At 45.9% G+C, this 20,325-nt stretch overlaps 1 protein-coding gene across 3 annotated transcripts in view; it reads right to left on the bottom strand.

The window, feature by feature from the left end:
- The window catches only part of DNAI2 (dynein axonemal intermediate chain 2), a 101,800-nt gene extending 84,689 nt beyond the window's left edge, over window positions 1–17,111 (bottom strand). For 2 of the 3 annotated variants that reach the window (XM_063961181.1, XM_063961179.1), the window contains exons 1-2: window positions 17,016–17,111; window positions 14,839–15,026 (exon numbers count right to left, since the gene is read on the bottom strand). In XM_063961181.1, the coding sequence (XP_063817251.1) occupies window positions 14,839–15,021 (183 nt within the window). In that variant the 5' untranslated portion in view covers window positions 15,022–15,026; window positions 17,016–17,111. Of the gene's footprint in view, window positions 1–14,838; window positions 15,027–16,657; window positions 16,682–17,015 lie in introns of those variants that run through there. The other variant, XM_063961180.1, reaches the window with a different exon arrangement.
- Window positions 17,112–20,325: the final 3,214 nt, after the last annotated feature.

Genomic DNA, 20,325 nt, shown 5'->3' with positions numbered 1-20,325 from the left:
GAGTAAGTGGCGCGCAGCTCCATGCCGGGGGGGAACGGGACACTGGCTATACACCCCGAACAAGGTGAAAACATGCTGCCCAGGGCGCCCCCCCCTCGCGCCCTGCACCCGAGTGAGCCTTCGGCGCGGGAGTAAGTGGCGCGCAGCGCTGCTTCCTGCCGGCGGGGGACGGGACACGGCTACCCTTCCAACTAGCATCTACACCCTGCATAAGAGTAAAACATGCCGCTCAGGGCGCCCCCTCCTTGCGCCCTGCACCCGTATGAGCCGTTGGCGCGGGAGTCCCTGGCGCGTATGATGCGCTATGCTGGCGGGGGTATGGGACACGGTGCCGAGGCACCGAGAAAGCCTCTAATGCCAGCCACATAAGAACATCAGTAACTTGCTGCCCAGAGCGCCCCCCCCAGCGCCCTGCACCTTGTGAGTGCCGTAGTGTGGGAGCATCGAGCGCAGTGCTACCGCTACGCTTACCTCGGTTACTGAAGTCTTCTGCCATCACTGAAGTCTTCTGTTCTTCACATACTCACCCGGCTTCTTTCTTCTGGCTTCTGTGAGGGGGGTGACGGCGTGGCTCCGGGAACATGCAGCTAGGCGAACCAAGTGATCGAACCCTCTGGAGCTAATGGTGTCCAGTAGCCGAGAAGCAGAGCCCTTGAACTAAGAAGAAGTAGGTCTGACTTCTCTCCCCTCAGTCCCACGCTGCAGGTAGCCTGTAGCCAGCAGGTCTCCCTGAAAATAAAAAACCTAACAAAAGTCTTTCCAGAGAAACTCAGTAGAACTCCCCTAGTGTGTGACCCATCACTCCTGGGCACAAAGTCTAACTGAGGTCTGGAGGAGGGGCATAGAGGGAGGAGCCAGTTCACACCCAGTTTAAGTCTTTATAGTGTGCCCAAGCTCCTGCGGATCCGTCTATACCCCATGGTCCTTTTGGAGTCCCCAGCATCCTCTAGGACGTATGAGAAAAAATGATAAGTGCACTTTGCTGCTTATCGTGTTTCACATATCGGCAGGATATGTGTGCTAGTAGAGAAGCCGGGGCACTTGCTTGTGTTTTCCTCCCAGGTTCAAATTTGCCAGCCAGCCCCTGAGAAAGAGTTCTATATAAATAAAATTCTTATTATTCTTCTTCCTATTATTAAGTGATTAACTATAACTAGCATTGTTCTCCATTTTACTTTACACTTGAAAAGTGCATCCAATTCTACATGATCCCATAATGGCCCCTGCTTTATCTAAGTGAATAAATCATTTACAATACCCTCACTATATATAGTAGATGAGTATGAAAAGTCTTGAACAGTACATTAGGGTCAATGGCAAGTGTTAATAAAATATAATTTACTTTGCTATCACTATATTTATTTTCTTCTTTCCTTGTGGACCATCACCACAATATTGTGTCACATTATAAAGCATTACTAATGGTAGCATCTAGATTACCTTCGTGGAGGGGACCTTTCCTATAACCCCCTGGGTCCATGTCACAATCTATTTGGAATAGTAAAGTGTGGCGAGCGAAGCGGAGCGAGACACCAAGCCCGAAGCGTGGCGAGCGAAGCGATCCCGCGAGGGTACAATGCTGTATAGAAAAAAAAAATCCCCCAAACGAACGAAGAAAACATTTAGGTGCTGTAAGGGCGGAAGTTCTCTCCCGGCCTCTCGTTTTGTCACGTCCAGGTCCTTAGCACGAAGGCAACATAGACACAACCCATTACTAATGGCCTGATTCTGAGTTAGAAGTAACTGCAAACCTTGGCAAAACCATGCTGCACTGCAGGTGGGGCAGATGTAACATGTGCAGAGAGATTTACAGTAGATGTGAGAGGGGTGTGTAAATATAAAGCTGTTCTGTATTTGTGGGCTACTTGCAAAAGCAGCCAGTATTTACCCTGCATGCATAAAAAATAAGAATTTACTCACCGGTAATTCTATTTCTCGTAGTCCGTAGTGGATGCTGGGGACTCCGTCAGGACCATGGGGAATAGCGGCTCCGCAGGAGACAGGGCACAAAATTTAAAAGTTTGACCACTAGGTGGTGTGCACTGGCTCCTCCCCCCACGACCCTCCTCCAAGCCCCAGCCAGGATACCGTGCCCGGACGAGCGTACACAATAAGGAAGGATTTTGAATCCCGGGTAAGACTCATACCAGCCACACCAATCACACCGTACAACTTGTGATCTGAACCCAGTTAACAGTATGATAACGTAGGAGCCTCTGAAAAGATGGCTCACAACAATAAACAACCCGATTTTTTTGTAACAATAACTATGTACAAGTATTGCAGACAATCCGCACTTGGGATGGGCGCCCAGCATCCACTACGGACTACGAGAAATAGAATTACCGGTGAGTAAATTCTTATTTTCTCTGACGTCCTAGTGGATGCTGGGGACTCCGTCAGGACCATGGGGATTATACCAAAGCTCCCAAACGGGCGGGAGAGTGCGGATGACTCTGCAGCACCGAATGAGAGAACTCCAGGTCCTCCTTAGCCAGGGTATCAAATTTGTAGAATTTTACAAACGTGTTCTCCCCTGACCACGTAGCTGCTCGGCAGAGTTGTAATGCCGAGACCCCTCGGGCAGCCGCCCAAGATGAGCCCACCTTCCTTGTGGAGTGGGCATTGACAGATTTAGGCTGTGGCAGGCCTGCCACAGAATGTGCCAGTTGAATTGTGCTACAAATCCAACGAGCAATCGTCTGCTTAGAAGCAGGAGCACCCAGCTTGTTGGGTGCATACAGTATAAACAGCGAGTCAGATTTTCTGACTCCAGCCGTCCTTGAAATATATATTTTCAATGCTCTGACAACGTCCAGCAACTTGGAATCCTCCAAATCGCTAGTAGCCGCAGGCACCACAATAGGCTGGTTCAGGTGAAACGCTGATACCACCTTAGGCAGAAAATGAGGACGCGTCCTCAATTCTGCCCTGTCCGAATGGAAAATCAGATATGGGCTTTTATACGATAAAGCCGCCAATTCCGACACTCTCCTGGCTGAAGCCAGGGCCAGTAGCATGGTTACTTTCCATGTAAGATATTTCAAATCTACCGATTTGAGTGGCTCAAACCAATGGGATTTGAGAAAATCCAAAACTACATTGAGATCCCACGGTGCCACTGGGGCCACAACCGGGGGCTGTATATGTAGTACTCCTTTTACAAAAGTCTGGACTTCAGGAACTGAAGCCAATTCTTTCTGGAAGAAAATCGACAGGGCCGAAATTTGAACCTTAATGGACCCTAATTTGAGGCCCATAGATAATCCTGTTTGCAGGAAATGTAGGAATCGACCCAGTTGAAATTCCTCTGTCGGGGCCTTCCTGGCCTCACACCATGCAACATATTTTCTCCAAATGCGGTGATAATGTTGTGCAGTCACCTCCTTCCTGGCTTTGACCAGGGTAGGGATGACCTCCTCCGGAATGCCTTTTTCCCTTAGGATCCGGCGTTCAACCGCCATGCCGTCAAACGCAGCCGCGGTAAGTCTTGGAATAGACATGGTCCCTGCTGAAGCAGATCCCTTCTTAGAGGTAGAGGCCACGGATCTTCCGTGAGCATCTCCTGAAGTTCCGGGTACCAAGTCCTTCTTGGCCAGTCCGGAGCCACTAGTATCGTTCTTACTCCCCTTTGCCGTATAATTCTCAGTACCTTGGGTATGAGAGGCAGAGGAGGAAACACATACACTGACTGGTACACCCATGGTGTTACCAGAGCGTCCACAGCTATTGCCTGAGGGTCTCTTGACCTGGCGCAATACCTGTCCAGTTTTTTGTTGAGGCGGGACGCCATCATGTCCACCATTGGTCTTTCCCAATGGACTACAATCATGTGGAAGACTTCTGGATGAAGTCCCCACTCTCCCGGGTGAAGATCGTGTCTGCTGAGGAAGTCTGCTTCCCAGTTGTCCACTCCCGGGATGAACACTGCTGACAGTGCTATCACATGATTTTCCGCCCAGCGAAGAATCCTTGCAGCCTCTGCCATTGCCCTCCTGCTTCTTGTGCCGCCCTGTCTGTTTACGTGGGCGACTGCCGTGATGTTGTCCGACTGGATCAACACCGGCTGACCCTGAAGCAGAGGGTTTGCCAGGCTTAGAGCATTGTAGATTGCTCTTAGTTCCAGTATATTTATGTGAAGAGACGTTTCCAGGCTTGACCACACGCCCTGGAAGTTTCTTCCTTGTGTGACCGCTCCCCAGCCTCTCAGGCTGGCATCCGTGGTCACTAGGACCCAGTTCTGTATGCCGAATCTGCGGCCCTCTAACAGATGAGCACTCTGCAACCACCATAGCAGAGAGACCCTTTTTTCCAGGACTCTTGTGCATTGATGCACAGACACTGTCCCTGGTTTTAGGAGGTTCCTGACGAGTTCGGATAACTCCCTGGCTTTCTCCTCCGGAAGAAATACCTTTTTCTGAACAGTGTCCAGAATCATCCCTAGGAACAGCAGACGTGTCGTCGGGATCAGTTGGGATTTTGGAAAATTCAGAATCCACCCGTGCTGTTGGAGCACTACTTGAGTTAGTGTTACTCCGACCTCCAGCTGTTCTCTGGATCTTGCCCTTATCAGGAGATCGTCCAAGTAAGGGATAATTAATACGCCTTCTCTTCGAAGAAGGATCATCATTTCGGCCATTACCTTGGTAAAGACCCTGGGTGCCGTGGACAATCCAAACGGCAGCGTCTGAAACTGATAATGACAGTTTTGTACCACGAACCTGAGGTACCCTTGGTGTGAAGGGCAAATTGGGACATGAAGGTAAGCATCCTTGATATCCAAGGACACCATAAAATCCCCTTCTTCCAGATTCGCTATCACTGCTCTGAGTGACTCCATCTTGAACTTGAATTTTTGTATGTACAGGTTCAGAGATTTCAGATTTAGAATAGGTCTTACCGAGCCGTCCGGCTTCGGTACCACAAATAGCGTGGAGTAATACCCCTTTCCCTGTTGTAGAAGGGGTACCTTGATTATCACCTGCTGAGAATACAGCTTGTGAATGGCTTCCAATACCGTCGCCCTGTCTGAGGGAGACGTTGGCAAAGCAGATTTTAGGAACCGGCGAGGGGGAGACTTCTCGAATTCCAACCTGTAACCCTGAGATACTACCTGCAGGATCCAGGGGTCCACCTGCGAGTGAGCCCACTGTGCGCTGAAATTCTTGAGGCGACCCCCCACCGCCCCTGAGTCCGCTTGTAAGGTCCCAGCGTCATGCTGAGGCCTTTGCAGAAGCCGGGGAGGACTTCTGCTCCTGGGAAGGGGCTGCTTGCTGCAGTCTCTTACCCTTTCCTTTGCCTCGGGGCAAATATGAATGTCCTTTTGCTCGCTTGTTCTTATAGGAACGAAAGGACTGCGGCTGAAAAGACTGCGTCTTTTTCTGCTGGGAGGGGACTTGAGGTAAAAAGGTGGACTTCCCGGCTGTTGCCGTGGCTACCAAATCCGATAGACCGACCCCAAATAATTCCTCCCCTTTATACGGCAATACTTCCATATGCCGTTTGGAATCCGCATCGCCTGACCACTGTCGTGTCCATAGACTTCTTCTGGCAGATATGGACATCGCACTTACTCTTGATGCCAGAGTGCAGATATCCCTCTGTGCATCTCGCATATAAAGGAATGCATCCTTTAATTGCTCTATAGTCAATAAAATACTGTCCCTATCCAGGGTATCAATATTTTCAGTCAGGGAATCCGACCAAGCCACCCCAGCACTGCACATCCAGGCTGAGGCGATTGCTGGTCGCAGTATAACACCAGTATGTGTGTATATACTTTTTAGAGTATTTTCCAGCCTCCTATCAGCTGGATCCTTGAGGGCGGCCGTATCAGGAGACGGTAACGCCACTTGTTTGGATAAACGTGTGAGCGCCTTGTCCACCCTAGGGGGTGTTTCCCAGCGCGCCCTAACCTCTGGCGGGAAAGGGTATAACGCCAATAACTTCTTTGAAATTAGCAGTTTTTTATCAGGGGTAACCCACGCTTCATCACACATGTCAATCAATTCCTCTGATTCAGGAAAAACTACAGGTAGTTTTTTCAGACCCCACATAATACCCCTTTTTGTGGTACTTGCAGTATCAGAGATATGCAAAGCCTCCTTCATTGCCGTGATCATATAACGTGTGGCCCTACTGGAAAATACGTTCGTTTCTTCACCGTCGACACTAGATTCAGTGTCCGTGTCTGTGTCTGTGTCGACCAACTGAGGCAAAGGGCGTTTTACAGCCCCTGACGGTGTTTGAGACGCCTGTACAGGTACTAACTGTTTTGCCGGTCGTCTCATGTCGTCAACCGACTTTTGCAGCGTGCTGACATTATCACGTAATTCCATAAACAAAGCCATCCATTCCGGTGTCGACTCCCTAGGGGGTGACATCACCATTACCGGCAATTGCTCCGCCTCCACACCAACATCGTCCTCATACATGTCGACACACACGTACCGACACACAGCAGACACACAGGGAATGCTCTGATAGAAGACAGGACCCCACTAGCCCTTTGGGGAGACAGAGGGAGAGTTTGCCAGCACACACCAAAGCGCTATAATTATATAGGAACAACCTTATATAAGTGTTGTTTCCTTATAGCTGCTTAAATATATATAATATCGCCAAAAAATGCCCCCCCTCTCTGTTTTTTACCCTGTTTCTGTAGTGCAGTGCAGGGGAGAGCCTGGGAGCCTTCCTAGCAGCGGAGCTGTGTAGGAAAATGGCGCTGTGTGCTGAGGAGATAGGCCCCGCCCCCTATTCCGGCGGGCTCTTCTCCCGGTTTTTCTGAGACCTGGCAGGGGTGAAATACATCCATATAGCCTCATGGACTATATGTGATGTATTCTTTTTAGCCAGAAAGGTATTAACATTGCTGCCCAGGGCGCCCCCCCCAGAGCCCTGCACCCTCAGTGACCGCCGGTGTGAAGTGTGCCTGAGCGCAATGGCGCACAGCTGCAGTGCTGTGCGCTACCTCATGAAGACTGAAAAGCCTTCAGCCGCCGGTTTCTGGACCTCTTCTTACTTCGGCATCTGCAAGGGGGTCGGCGGCGCGGCTCCGGTGACCCATCCAGGCTGTACCTGTGATCGTCCCTCTGGAGCTAGTGTCCAGTAGCCTGAGAAGCAAATCCATCCTGCACGCAGGTGAGTTCACTTCTTCTCCCCTAGGTCCCTCGTTGCAGTGAGCCTGTTGCCAGCAGGACTCACTGAAAATAATAAAACTATCAAAACTTTTACTCTAAGCAGCTCTTTATGAGAGCCACCTAGATTGCACCCTGCTCGGACGGGCACAAAAACCTAACTGGGGCTTGGAGGAGGGTCGTGGGGGGAGGAGCCAGTGCACACCACCTAGTGGTCAAACTTTTAAATTTTGTGCCCTGTCTCCTGCGGAGCCGCTATTCCCCATGGTCCTGACGGAGTCCCCAGCATCCACTAGGACGTCAGAGAAATAAATGCAATTATTTGCACCACTTGCACTGCAGCATGGTTTGTCCAGGTGCACAGCTACGTGCTATTTTTTATTTTATTTTTTTGCTTTACTCCCACCCCAGAATCAGATCCTTATACAGAAGTGTTGTGGGCACTTCCATCACACCAAGACAGAAAGTAATTGATTTTATATTTAATTTTTATTCTTAAGAAATGTTGTTCTTTGCATTTTTAATCCAAAAATATACTATTAGGTTAATTGGCTCCCAACAAAAATTAACCCCAGAATGAATGTGCGCGCGTTTACATGTGGTAGGGAATATAGATTGTAAGCTCCACTGGGGCAGGGACAGATGTGAATGGCCAGATATTGTCTGTAAAGCGCTGCGGAATATGTGTGCGCTATATAAATGACTGGTAATAAATCAAATAAATAAATAATCTATTAATTTAATGCTGGAAAAATGGGCAGATAGCTCAGAATGATTAATGCCCCCTGCTGGCTGATTTCTGTATAACACTGTAGCATTTACTGCAAGAGCTATTTTGGTAGAGCTCCTTCTTTTACTAGAGTTCTTAGCAGCTAAAAGTAAAGGCCAGTACTCACTGGCCGATGGCAGAGAGATGTGTGCTGAGCGAACCGCTCAGCACACATCTCTCCCGGCGCTCAGCACAGCGTGATCTGTGCTGAGCGCGCGGGGGGAGACGGGGGGCCGCTCACTTCACCCAGCGGGTGAAGTGAGCGACCCGCTAGATTGGCCTGCATGCAGGCCAATCTAGCAGCAGCGATAGCGATGTGCGGGGCCGTGCATCGCTATCGCTGAGGGGGCTACACACGGAGCGATCGTGCTTAAAATCTAAGCAATCTAGTCAGATTGCTTAGATTTTAAGCAGCGATCGCTCCGTGAGTACCCCCCTTAACACCCAGCAAGAGGCTATGGATGTGTATATGGAATTGCAATATTAAACACAAAACCATGGTTATTAAATAGTCAGTGAGGGATTATCATTATGGTAAGGGGTCCTGCTGGGATAAAGGAGGGCGTTTGGTGCTGGTCCTTCAGTACTTTCGCCATTCACAGCGAATCCCCATTTGAACCATTTCTGGAACTGAGCCCCTTCTATCATTATATTATTATTAATGTTTATTTAAGGGGCACCATGAGCTATATCCAGTGCCGTACAGTCATAAAAATACAATTACATCAGTATAAACTATATTTAATTGTGATATTCTAATGTATTGTGTTGCAGTATATGATTTGTTCAAGTATCAATATGCGGCAAAGCTTGTGTAATTAACTTTACTGTGACCAGTACACGTAAACTGTGTAACTTAGCATAAAGGATAACCATACAGATACTGATGCTACTACATCAAATAGAAACTGCAACAGTGACAACTTAAGTCATAGCACCTATATTATATTTCCTATATAACCACCTACTGTCCCTCTAGTACACCAGATTCTCACCCAATCCCCTGCCTGCAGCTGTTGCTGTACTAAAGATTAAGCACAGCTAAATATGATTGAGAATAAGGTGGTGCGGTGGTTTCCTATGGCGGTCCTCAAGGCACCCTAAAACAGTCCTGGTTTTAAAGATATCCATGCTAAAGCACAACTTAACTTAATGAGTACCTCAGTCAGTTTGATTATACTATCTATGCACAAACATGGATATCCTTAATACCTGGACTGTTAGGGTGCCTTGAGGGCAACGCTTGTGAACCACTGAGGTGGTGTGTTTTGATTATATTTACTGTATTATTACACAATGTACAGCCACTTCTTCTCTTTATTATTTTGGGTCAGGTATTTTTATTTAACATATCTGAGAGCCATTCAAATACAGGTGTTATAGTCAACGTGCGGTACCATTTACGTCCATCCACAACACAACTTAGCCTTGCACCCATAGAGATGCACAGAATAATTTGCAATGTCGAAGGTACTTTAACTGGCTGATGCGTTCGCAGTCGAAAAATTGCGGCGAAGCTCGATGGCACATGTCTGTGTTTCAAACATTCATTTCTGACCCATTCATTTCACTATGGTTCATGTCTGACCCATTCATTTCACTAGTGCTATTGGGCAGCATGGTTGATGTAATGGTTAGCATTACTGCCTCACAGCACTGAGGTTTTGGCTATGATTCCCACCCTAGGCCCTATCTGTGTAAAAGTTTACATGTTTTCCTCATTTATTCGTAGGTTTCCTCTGGGTGCTTCTTACCACAATCCAAACACATACTGGTATGTTAAGGGGATTCTGACAAAAATTATCCCTGGTACATATGTATGTGTGTGCACATGTGGTAGGGACTATAGATTGGAAGCTCCACTGGGGCAGGGACTGATGTGAATGGCCAAATATTCTTTGTAAAGCGCTATGGAATATGTGTGTGCTATATAAATAACTGTTTAATAAATAAATAAATAAAGATGGTTGCCTATACATAACTTTCGCATGTACACAAGGGGCCTGATTGCTCACAAGTTGGCCGCAACTGCATCCACATTGCGTACACAAAAACAAATGCAGAAATTCACCCATATGCAGAGTTGTACGCATCCGTCCTTTCACTTGTGGATGCAGATGGCAGCACTATTAGCCCCAGCTTTTACTTGGTGCAACAGCTCCATCTGTATTCAGACTAGTGATGTGCACCGGACATTTTTCGGGTTTTGGTTTTGGATTCGGTTCGGCGGCCGTGTTTTTGATTCGGACGCGTTTTGGCAAAACCTCCCTGAAAATTTTTTGTCGGATTCGGGTGTGTTTTGGATTCGGGTGTTTTTTTACAAAAAACCCTCAAAAACAGCTTAAATCATAGAATTTGGGGGTCATTTTGATCCCATAGTATTATTAACCTCAATAACCATAATTTCCACTCATTTTCAGTCTATTCTGAACACCTCACACCTCACAATATTATTTTTAGTCCTAAAATTTGCACCGAGGTCGCTGGATGACTAAGCTAAGCGACCAAGTGGCCGACACAAACACCTGGCCCATCTAGGAGTGGCACTGCAGTGTCAGACAAGATGGCGCTTCAAAAAAATAGTCCCCAAACAGCACATGATGCAAAGAAAAAAAGAGGCGCAATGAGGTAGCTGTGTGACTAAGCTAAGCGACCCAAGTGGCCGACACAAACACCTGGCCCATCTAGGAGTGGCACTGCAGTGTCAGACAGGATGGCCGATTTAAAAAATAGTCCCCAAACAGCACATGATGCAAAGAAAAATAGAGGTGCACCAAGGTCGCTGGATGGCTAAGCAAAGCGACCCAAGTGGCCGACACAAACACCTGGCCCATCTAGGAGTGGCACTGCAGTGTCAGACAGGATGGCCGATTTAAAAAATAGTCCCCAAACAGCACATGATGCAAAGAAAAAAAGAGGTGCACCAAGGTCGCTGGATGGCTAAGCTAAGCGACCCAAGTGGCCGACACAAACACCTGGTCCATCTAGGAGTGGCACTGCAGTGTCAGACAGGATGGCAGATTAAAAAAATAGTCCCCAAACAGCACATGATGCAAAGAAAAAAAGAGGCGCAATGAGGTAGCTGTGAGACTAAGCTAAGCGACACAAGTGGCCGACACAAACACCTGGCCCATCTAGGAGTGGCACTGCAGTGTCAGACAGGATGGCAGATTAAAAAAATAGTCCCCAAACAGTACATGATGCAAAGAAAAAAAGAGGCGCAATGAGGTAGCTGTGAGACTAAGCTAAGCGACACAAGTGGCCGACACAAACACCTGGCCCATCTAGGAGTGGCACTGCAGTGTCAGACAGGATGGCACTTCAAAAAATAGTCCCCAAACAGCACATGATGCAAAGAAAAATGAAAGAAAAAAAGAGGTGCAGGCATCGCAACCGACACAATTGGACTCTCCTTGGGGATTTGTTCTTTGCTGTGCTTTTGCCATCTTAACTCTTTTAAGTTTTCTAGCAGGAGGATGAGTGCTTCCATCCTCATGTGAAGCTGAACCACTAGCCTTGAACCTAGGCCAGGCCCTCAGCCGTTCCTTGCCACTCCGTGTCGTAAATGGCACATTGGCAAGTTTACGCTTCTCCTCAGACGATTTTGATTTAGATTTTTGGGTCATTTTACTGAGCTTTATTTTTTAGGATTTTACATGCTCTCTACTATGACATTGGGCATCGGCCTTGGCAGACGACGTTGATGGCATTTCATCGTCTCGGCCATGACTAGTGGCAGCAGCTTCAGCACGAGGTGGAAGTGGATCTTGATCTTCCGCTATTTTACCCTCCACATTTTTGTTCTCCATTTTTTAATGTGTGGAATTATATGCCAGTAATATATCAATAGCAATGGCCTACTACTATATATACTGCGCATAACTGAAATGCACCACAGGTATGGATGGATAGTATACTTGACGACACAGAGGTAGGTAGAGCAGTGGCCTTCTGTACCATACTGCAATATAGTATATACTGTTGGTCAGCAAACTGTGCAAAACTGAAATGCACCACAGGTATGGATGGATAGTATACTTGACGACACAGAGGTAGGTAGATCAGTGGCCTACTGTACCGTACTGCTATATATTATATACTGGTGGTCAGTAAACTGTGCAAAACTGAAATGCACCACAGGTATGGATGGATAGTATACTTGACGACACAGAGGTAGGTAGAGCAGTGGCCTACTGTACCGTACTGCTATATATTATATACTGGTGGTCAGCAAACTGTGCAAAACTGAAATGCACCACAGGTATGGATGGATAGTATACTTGACGACACAGAGGTAGGTAGAGCAGTGGCCTACTGTACCGTACTGCTATATATTATATACTGGTGGTCAGCAAACTGTGCAAAACTGAAATGCACCACAGGTATGGATGGATAGTATACTTGACGACACAGAGGTAGGTAGAGCAGTGGCCTACTGTACCGTACTGCTATATAGTATATACTGGTGGTCAGCAAACTGTGCAAAACTGAAATGCACCACAGGTATGGATGGATAGTATACTTGACGACACAGAGGTAGGTAGAGCAGTGGCCTACTGTACCGTACTGCTATATATTATATACTGGTGGTCAGCAAACTGTGCAAAACAGAAATGCACCACAGGTATGGATGGATAGTATACTTGACGACACAGAGGTAGGTAGAGCAGTGGCCTACTGTACCGTACTGCTATATATTATATACTGGTGGTCAGCAAACTGTGCAAAACTTAAATGCACCACAGGTATGGATGGATAGTATACTTGACGACACAGAGGTAGGTAGAGCAGTGGCCTTCTGTACCGTACTGCTATATAGTATATACCGGTGGTCAGCAAACTGTGCAAAACTGAAATGCACCACAGGTATGGATGGATAGTATACTTGACGACACAGAGGTAGGTAGAGCAGTGGCCTACTGTACCGTACTGCTATATAGTATATACTGGTGGTCAGCAAACTGTGCAAAACTGAAATGCACCACAGGTATGGATGGATAGTATACTTGACGACACAGAGGTAGGTAGAGCAGTGGCCTACTGTACCGTACTGCTATATAGTATATACTGGTGGTCAGCAAACTGTGCAAAACTGAAATGCACCACAGGTATGGATGGATAGTATACTTGACGACACAGAGGTAGGTAGAGCAGTGGCCTACTGTAACGTACTGCTATATATTATATACTGGTGGTCAGCAAACTGTGCAAAACTGAAATGCACCACAGGTATGGATGGATAGTATACTTGACGACACAGAGGTAGGTAGAGCAGTGGCCTACTGTACCGTACTGCTATATAGTATATACTGTTGGTCAGCAAACTGTGCAAAACAGAAATGCACCACAGGTATGGATGGATAGTATACTTGACGACACAGAGGTAGGTAGAGCAGTGGCCTACTGTACCGTACTGCTATATATTATATACTGGTGGTCAGCAAACTGTGCAAAACTGAAATGCACCACAGGTATGGATGGATAGTATACTTGACGACACAGAGGTAGGTAGAGCAGTGGCCTACTGTACTGTACTGCTATATATTATATACTGGTGGTCAGCAAACTGTGCAAAACTGAAATGCACCACAGGCATGGATGGATAGTATACTTGACGACACAGAGGTAGGTAGAGCAGTGGCCTTCTGTACCGTACTGCTATATAGTATATACCGGTGGTCAGCAAACTGTGCAAAACTGAAATGGACCACAGGTATGGATGGATAGTATACTTGACGACACAGAGGTAGGTAGAGCAGTGGACTACTGTACTGTACTGCTATATATATAGTTATACTGGTGGACAGCAAACTGTGCAAAACTGAAATGCACCACAGGTATGGATGGATAGTATACTTGACGACACAGAGGTAGGTAGAGCAGTGGCCTTCTGTACCGTACTGCTATATAGTATATACTGGTGGTCAGCAAACTGTGCAAAACTGAAATGCACCACAGGTATGGATGGGTAGTATACTTGACAACACAGAGGTAGGTAGAGCAGTGGACTACTGTACCGTACTGCTATATATATAGTTATACTGGCGGTCAGCAAAATTCTGCACTGTCCTCCTACTATATACTACAATGCAGCACAGATATGGAGCATTTTTCAGGCAGAGAACGTATAATACTGGTGGTCATTGGTCACTGGTCAGCAAAACTCTGCACTGTCCTCCTACTATATAATACTGCTGGTCCCCAGTCCCCACAATAAAGCAATTAGCACACTGAGCACAGATATTTGCAGCACACTGAGCAAAGTCAGATATGGAGCGTTTTTCAGGCAGAGAACGTAGATATTTGCACTTGCAGCACACTGAGCACAGATATTTGCAGCACACTGAGCACAGATATTTGCAGCACAATTTGCAGCCCACTGAACATAGAAACTGAGAGGACGCCAGCCACGTCCTCTCACGATCATCTCCAATGCACGAGTGAAAAATGGCGGCGACGCGCGGCTCCTTATATAGAATACGAATCTCGCGAGAATCCGACCGCGGGATGATGACGTTCGGGCGCGCTCGGGTTAACCAAGCAAGGCGGGAGGATCCAAGTCTGCCTCGGACCCGTGTAAAATGGGTGAAGTTCGGGGGGGTTCGGATCCCGAGGATCCGAACCCGCTCATCACTAATTCAGACGGACAACACGAAATTCAAACAACAGACTATCGGCACACTTTCAGTGAGTGTATTCTACATACAAATGCCCTGTTGACACCTAGCTATGCCCATTCAGCTTCGGGTAAATGCGAGTGAGATGTGCATGGCTCTGCATCGCCCACAGATGTGTGCACTTGGCTCCAGAGCGTGTGCAGTTGCTACAAAGCATAAGATCCATCTACAAAACTGACTTGCGTGCAACTGAGAATCAGACCCAACATGTGGAATAAAATCAATGATGACACCCCATGAAATAAAATATTATTACCTCATGCTCAGACATGTCGTTGGCACACTGGATGCCTGTGTCACATGGGTTTCTCTCTATAAAGTTTAATGCCTGTGAAGGATCAGGCAGTATGTCTACATGTAGTTCCGCTGGGCGGTCGGAAAAGTTGCATTGTCGTCCAAACTCACTGCGCTTTCGCGTGTACACGTACACAATCTCCATGGTCCCTGTAGTGTGTGAGAGAGAGAAATAGAGAGCATGTATGAATTATTATTGACGCAAAAGACAATTTATGTAACAACGGAAGGACACTGGCAAATAGTTACCAGACACCAGTTACCAGCCCTGACAGAACAACATAACAGTAATGTCAGCACCAGCAGCTGTACGCGCCCGAACAGAGCAACACTTGAATTGCTCTATCGGGTGCCACCTAGTGGCCGCTGGAGCGCAAAGTGCTTGAATTTCCCCCTATAGAAGTGAGGAGCAGCGTTAGACTTTTATTATATAGGCTAATATTGACAGTGATCTTTAAAACAAAAAAAAAACGAAAAACTACTAAACATTTCATAATTATTCTTAGAAACCGTAAAAACAACTTTTATTAAGGTTTTATGAGTTTGCTAGCCGTAATTGACAGCACTATAAAAGAAAAATGTTGGAATATTAAGCTTCTTTAGACATTTTGCTGGTAATTACATTTTTCTGGGCATGTCTGCAAATTTAGCAATGTAATTCCTTGTTAATTCCAATATTACTTCAAGGCGTCAACATATAACTAACATACAAGGTGCATGTCTCTTTTGAGGTTATTTTAAAACTAAGTATATGTAATATATGTAATAGATGTTACAAAGCCCGCTCTATCCACAAAAGTCCAGTGTAGTCCAATACATAATTACTTAATATATAAAAAGAAAACCTTAAATCCAGCTTCTACGTCCCAAATAACCAATGGTCAATGCTGCAGATCAATAGTTGCAGGGTTACGCAGAAGGAATGGGCACTAGGAGATGCATCATGAGAAAGCCCCACCACAGACCACATGTATAGGGGATTCTATAATTGAGCACACGTCATGTACTTTGGTTGTATCTTTGCCCCTGGAGAATCTGGTTCTAGGTGTAGAAGAGCTGGAAAAACTACACGGACCAGCAACAGATCAAGTGGGAATATTATATTGTCAATTAAAATATTGGATTCTTATTCACATATATGTTTTTTTGTAGATTTTGAGCAGACAGAAAGACCACAACCTTTCTGCATCACTATGATGGGGCTTGTATTACTACTCTGTGCTTTGAGGATCCTGCTCCTTTCACTTCCTGCTTCTTCCTTCCATTCCCAACCTTACGTCATCATACTCTTCTCCTGTCACATGCAGCCTTGTCCTGACACACTAATGTGTGTGCCAAGTAACTGCCTCTGTCAAAATCGTCACGTCTCCAGAAGAACATGTGCTGCTGTAAAGCCTCCTTTATTATCTGATATGTTACATGTTAATGTTACAACTGGGTGTTGATGGAATGATAAAAGAAAGCTCCCATGACCCTAGTCAAAAGCACCTTATGAAGAAAGGTTGAAAATTCAATGTACTGTATTTAGTGAAAGCTGCAAGAGGGTATGTACGCAGCAATGGTTTAATGTCTATTGTCACGCCAGTGATATTCCAATAGAAACATGTGCTGCTGAAAACAAATTAGGCCATGCTACTGGAAAATACAATGAAAATAGCCATAAAAAAAGCTCATTATTTAAATGCCAGCTTTCACCTACAGAAAAGCCACTACATGGGAAACAGTGCAAAATCGCCAGTATAGTAACGCCAGGCTGGTAGTGGTACACCAATATTACTTACCAATAGCAATATAGCCTATAAGGTTATTATATTCAGATGTTGGGTAAAATCCAATCTACTTGTACATACACAGATGTGATGTAGTGGTGAGAATGTGATATTACACAACTATCTTGTTTATAAATTGTCAACATGTATAAGTAATTTAAGTTTTTACAATAGCGCTAGAGCAAAGAGGATAAAACTGCTGGTCTTAAGCTTGTGTAGAACTACAAGTTCCAGCAAGCAGCTGCCGACACTTTCTGCTACTTGTAGTTACACAGCAGCTAGAAACCCTTAAAAGTCCTCCTTCAATTACCCTCACTAATAAGCTGAATATAAGATGTAGTGGGAGTGAATATAATGTGATATCCATTACCTGTGGAGTGGCCGCTGTGCTCCCGATAACACACTCCAGGTGACAGACTGTTTACGGTATCCTAGCAACGAAAGTACTCCGGAACTACCTTGACGGCATCTCTCAGCGCGCATGCGTACGAGGCACTGTAAATACGATCTGCGCCATTTTTAGTGTGGTATAAAGGAATTTCTACCGTTGGTAACGTCCCCAAAGCATACAATCTCATGCAGGGAAATTTTCAGTAAACGAAAGCTTTAACTGTGTTTCTTCTGCCTGGTTTGCGGCCACGTAATTTTAGTGTCGGCAACAAGGAGCAATTTAAACGTATGTAGTTTTGCCGAGCGCCACAAGGTGGCAGTGTATATAGACTACTATTCTGTTCAAACTTCAAAAGTACATGAGGCTACCCAGATTCTTATTTATTATTACCAGGTATGATTTATTTTGTTATTGTAGTGAAAATACATTACATCTATTAAAAGGTGTCAGGGAGCTATATATCGTCTAATTTTACTACACGGCATGGTTATCAGAAATATTCTTGGAAAAATTAATATACCATCTCACTTGAGAAGTGGGGTCTTTCCCCTAGGATTCCCTTCATTTTCTTCAATGTAGGATGCCTTTTGCTGTCCCTTGCAAGCAATCTTATGGACATTGGACAGTGCTTTTTTTGAGGGGTTTGGTATACAAGGTCGACAGTAACTAGGTCGACAGGGTCTCTAGGTCGACGTGAGTTTTTAATGTTTTTTTGGTGTCTTTTTCTCCGTACAGTAACTGTGAATCCCAATTAGTGCACCGTGTCCCCTCGCATGGCTGCTTCGCTCACTATGCTTCAGCAAGGTGCCTCGGTCCACTACCGCTGTGCTCAGCACAGGTTACTATTCCCGATCGTAGTCCGCGTGGATCGCTAAGTGTGAAAAAGGTAAAAAGAAAAAATTTGTGAAAAACTCATGTCGACCTTTTGACTTGTCGACATAGAAAATGACCTAGTTACTGGATACCCTTTTTTTTGAGGTAGTGCTCAGAGGTACACAGCACCTGCACCTTTTGTTTGGTGTCATTTTAAATTTTTAGAACCAGGTTGTGTCATTTTTCAAACATGGGGGCAGATGTATTAACCTGGAGATGGCATAAAGAAGTGATAAACCAGTGATAAGAGCAAGGTGATAAACACACCAGCCAATCAGATCCTAACTGTTAATTTACATATTGGAACTGATTGGCTGGTGCGTTATCACCTTGCACATATCACTGGCTTATCACTTCCTTATGCCTTCTCCAGGTTAATACATCTGCTCCATGGGGGGTAATTCCAAGTTGATTGCAGCAGGATTTTTGTTAGCAACTGGGCAAAACCATGTGCACTGCAGGGGAGGCAGATATAACATGTGCAGAGACAGTTATACCCCTTTCACACCGCAGCTTGTACCCGGTAATTTGCCATTTTTACTGGTTTCCTAAACGGTTCGAGCTGCGATGTGAAAGGGTCACCTTCAATTTACCGTTTTCAAAATACCGGTATTTTGAAACGGTAAAAAAGCAGGGTCCTACCCGTTTCAGAGCCATTTCATTGTGCAGTGTGAAAGGTTCTGAAACGGTATTTGCAAGCCCCAGAAGGTGATAGGCTGTCTCCATGTGTGATCTCACCAGGCAGAAGCAGGAAATAAACATTTAAAATGACAACCACTGTTTTGTATGGGTGAAACGGGTTCAGTGTGAAAGGTACCAAAACGGTAATGAAATGGTAATATACTGGTTACAAGTTGCGATGTGAAGGGGGTTTAACTGCTCAGACCCGTTTTAAGAACCGTTTAAAGAACCATTTCAAAAGCAGGTTTTGCGATGTGAAAGCAGCATTAGATTTGGGTGTGGTGTGTTCAATCTGCAATCTAAATTGCAGTGTAAAAATAAAGTAGCCAGTATTTACCCTGCACAGAAATAAAATAACCCACCCAAATCTAACTCTTTCTGCACATGTTATATCTGCCTCCCCTGCAGTTCACATGGTTTTGCCCAATTGCTATCAAAAATCCTGCTGTGATCAACTTGGAATTACCCCCATAGCCTGTAACTTTACAGTTAGGACCTGATTGGTTGGTACTTTAGGGTCTATGTACTAAGCCTTGGAGGGAGATAAAATGAAGAGAGATAAAGTACCATCCAATCAGCTCCTAACTGCCATGTTACAGGCTGTGTTTGAAAAATGACAGTTAAGCTGGGTCCACACTAGACAATGGGGCAGATGTATTAACCTGGAGAAGGCATAAGGAAGTGATAAACCAGTGATATGTGCAAGGTGATAAAGGCACCAGCCAATCAGCTCCCATATGTAAATTAACAGTTAGGATCTGATTGGCTGGTGCCTTTATCACCTTGCACATATCACTGGTTTATCACTTCCTTATGCCTTCTCCAGGTTAATACATCTGGCCCAATATTTTGAATGATTTGCATGAGTCCGACAGATCAGAATGCCAAATCGTTCAAATCATCCAGGATGTATGCACTATGCGCGCTCCAGCTGCGTCATCTGTCGCAACGTCCGATCACACCTACATGCAGCTCAATCTGAGGATATAGTCAACGACTGCATACTCCTGGATGTGACCACTGACGATACATAGAGAGAGAGAAAGAGAGAGAGGTCTTTTGTGTGTACGCACTGTATTGTTTGTATGGGAGTTCAAGGGAAATTGGGACAACCATTGCGTTGTTTACACATCGTGTACACAGCTTTATCTATTTCGCCAAGGCTTAGTAAATAGACCCCTTTATCTCTCCACTGTTTCACTCTCCAAGGCTTATGCTGGGCACACACCGGCCAGTGTCTACCAATGATATGTCTGTGAACGCTGTCGTTCACAGACATATAGCATCGGTCCTGCAGCACACACTTTGACCAATATATCTACAGATATATTGTGCGGTGCATCGTCGTGTGTATGCGGGTGGTCAGCCGACCACCCGTACACATGCTGCAGCAGCCGGCAGTAATTGACGGCTGAACTGGGTGGGTGCATGTAAATGCCTGCCCAGTTTGTGACGTCAGTCACGACGGATCGGGCAGTGTGTATGCACAACACATGCCTGACCCGGCTATAGCTATATCTGCAGATATATCTACCAGGGGAAGCAGATAGATTCCCCTGCTGTCCGGATCTCGGCAGTCAGGATACCGACGCCAGAATCCTGACAGCCAAGGGAATCCCAGCGGATGGAATCCCGACCGGAGCCCGGAATCACCCCCTCCCCGAGGGTGAATAAATTAGTGTGGTGAGCGCAGCAATCCCGTGAGGAAACACACTGCCTTGCCGTCGGGATCCCG

The sequence above is a fragment of the Pseudophryne corroboree genome, chromosome 3 (assembly GCF_028390025.1).
Source record: "Pseudophryne corroboree isolate aPseCor3 chromosome 3, aPseCor3.hap2, whole genome shotgun sequence".
Lineage (NCBI taxonomy): Eukaryota > Metazoa > Chordata > Amphibia > Anura > Myobatrachidae > Pseudophryne > Pseudophryne corroboree.
The sequence above is the reverse complement of the archived record's forward strand: the minus strand, read 5'-3'. Positions and strand labels throughout refer to the sequence as shown.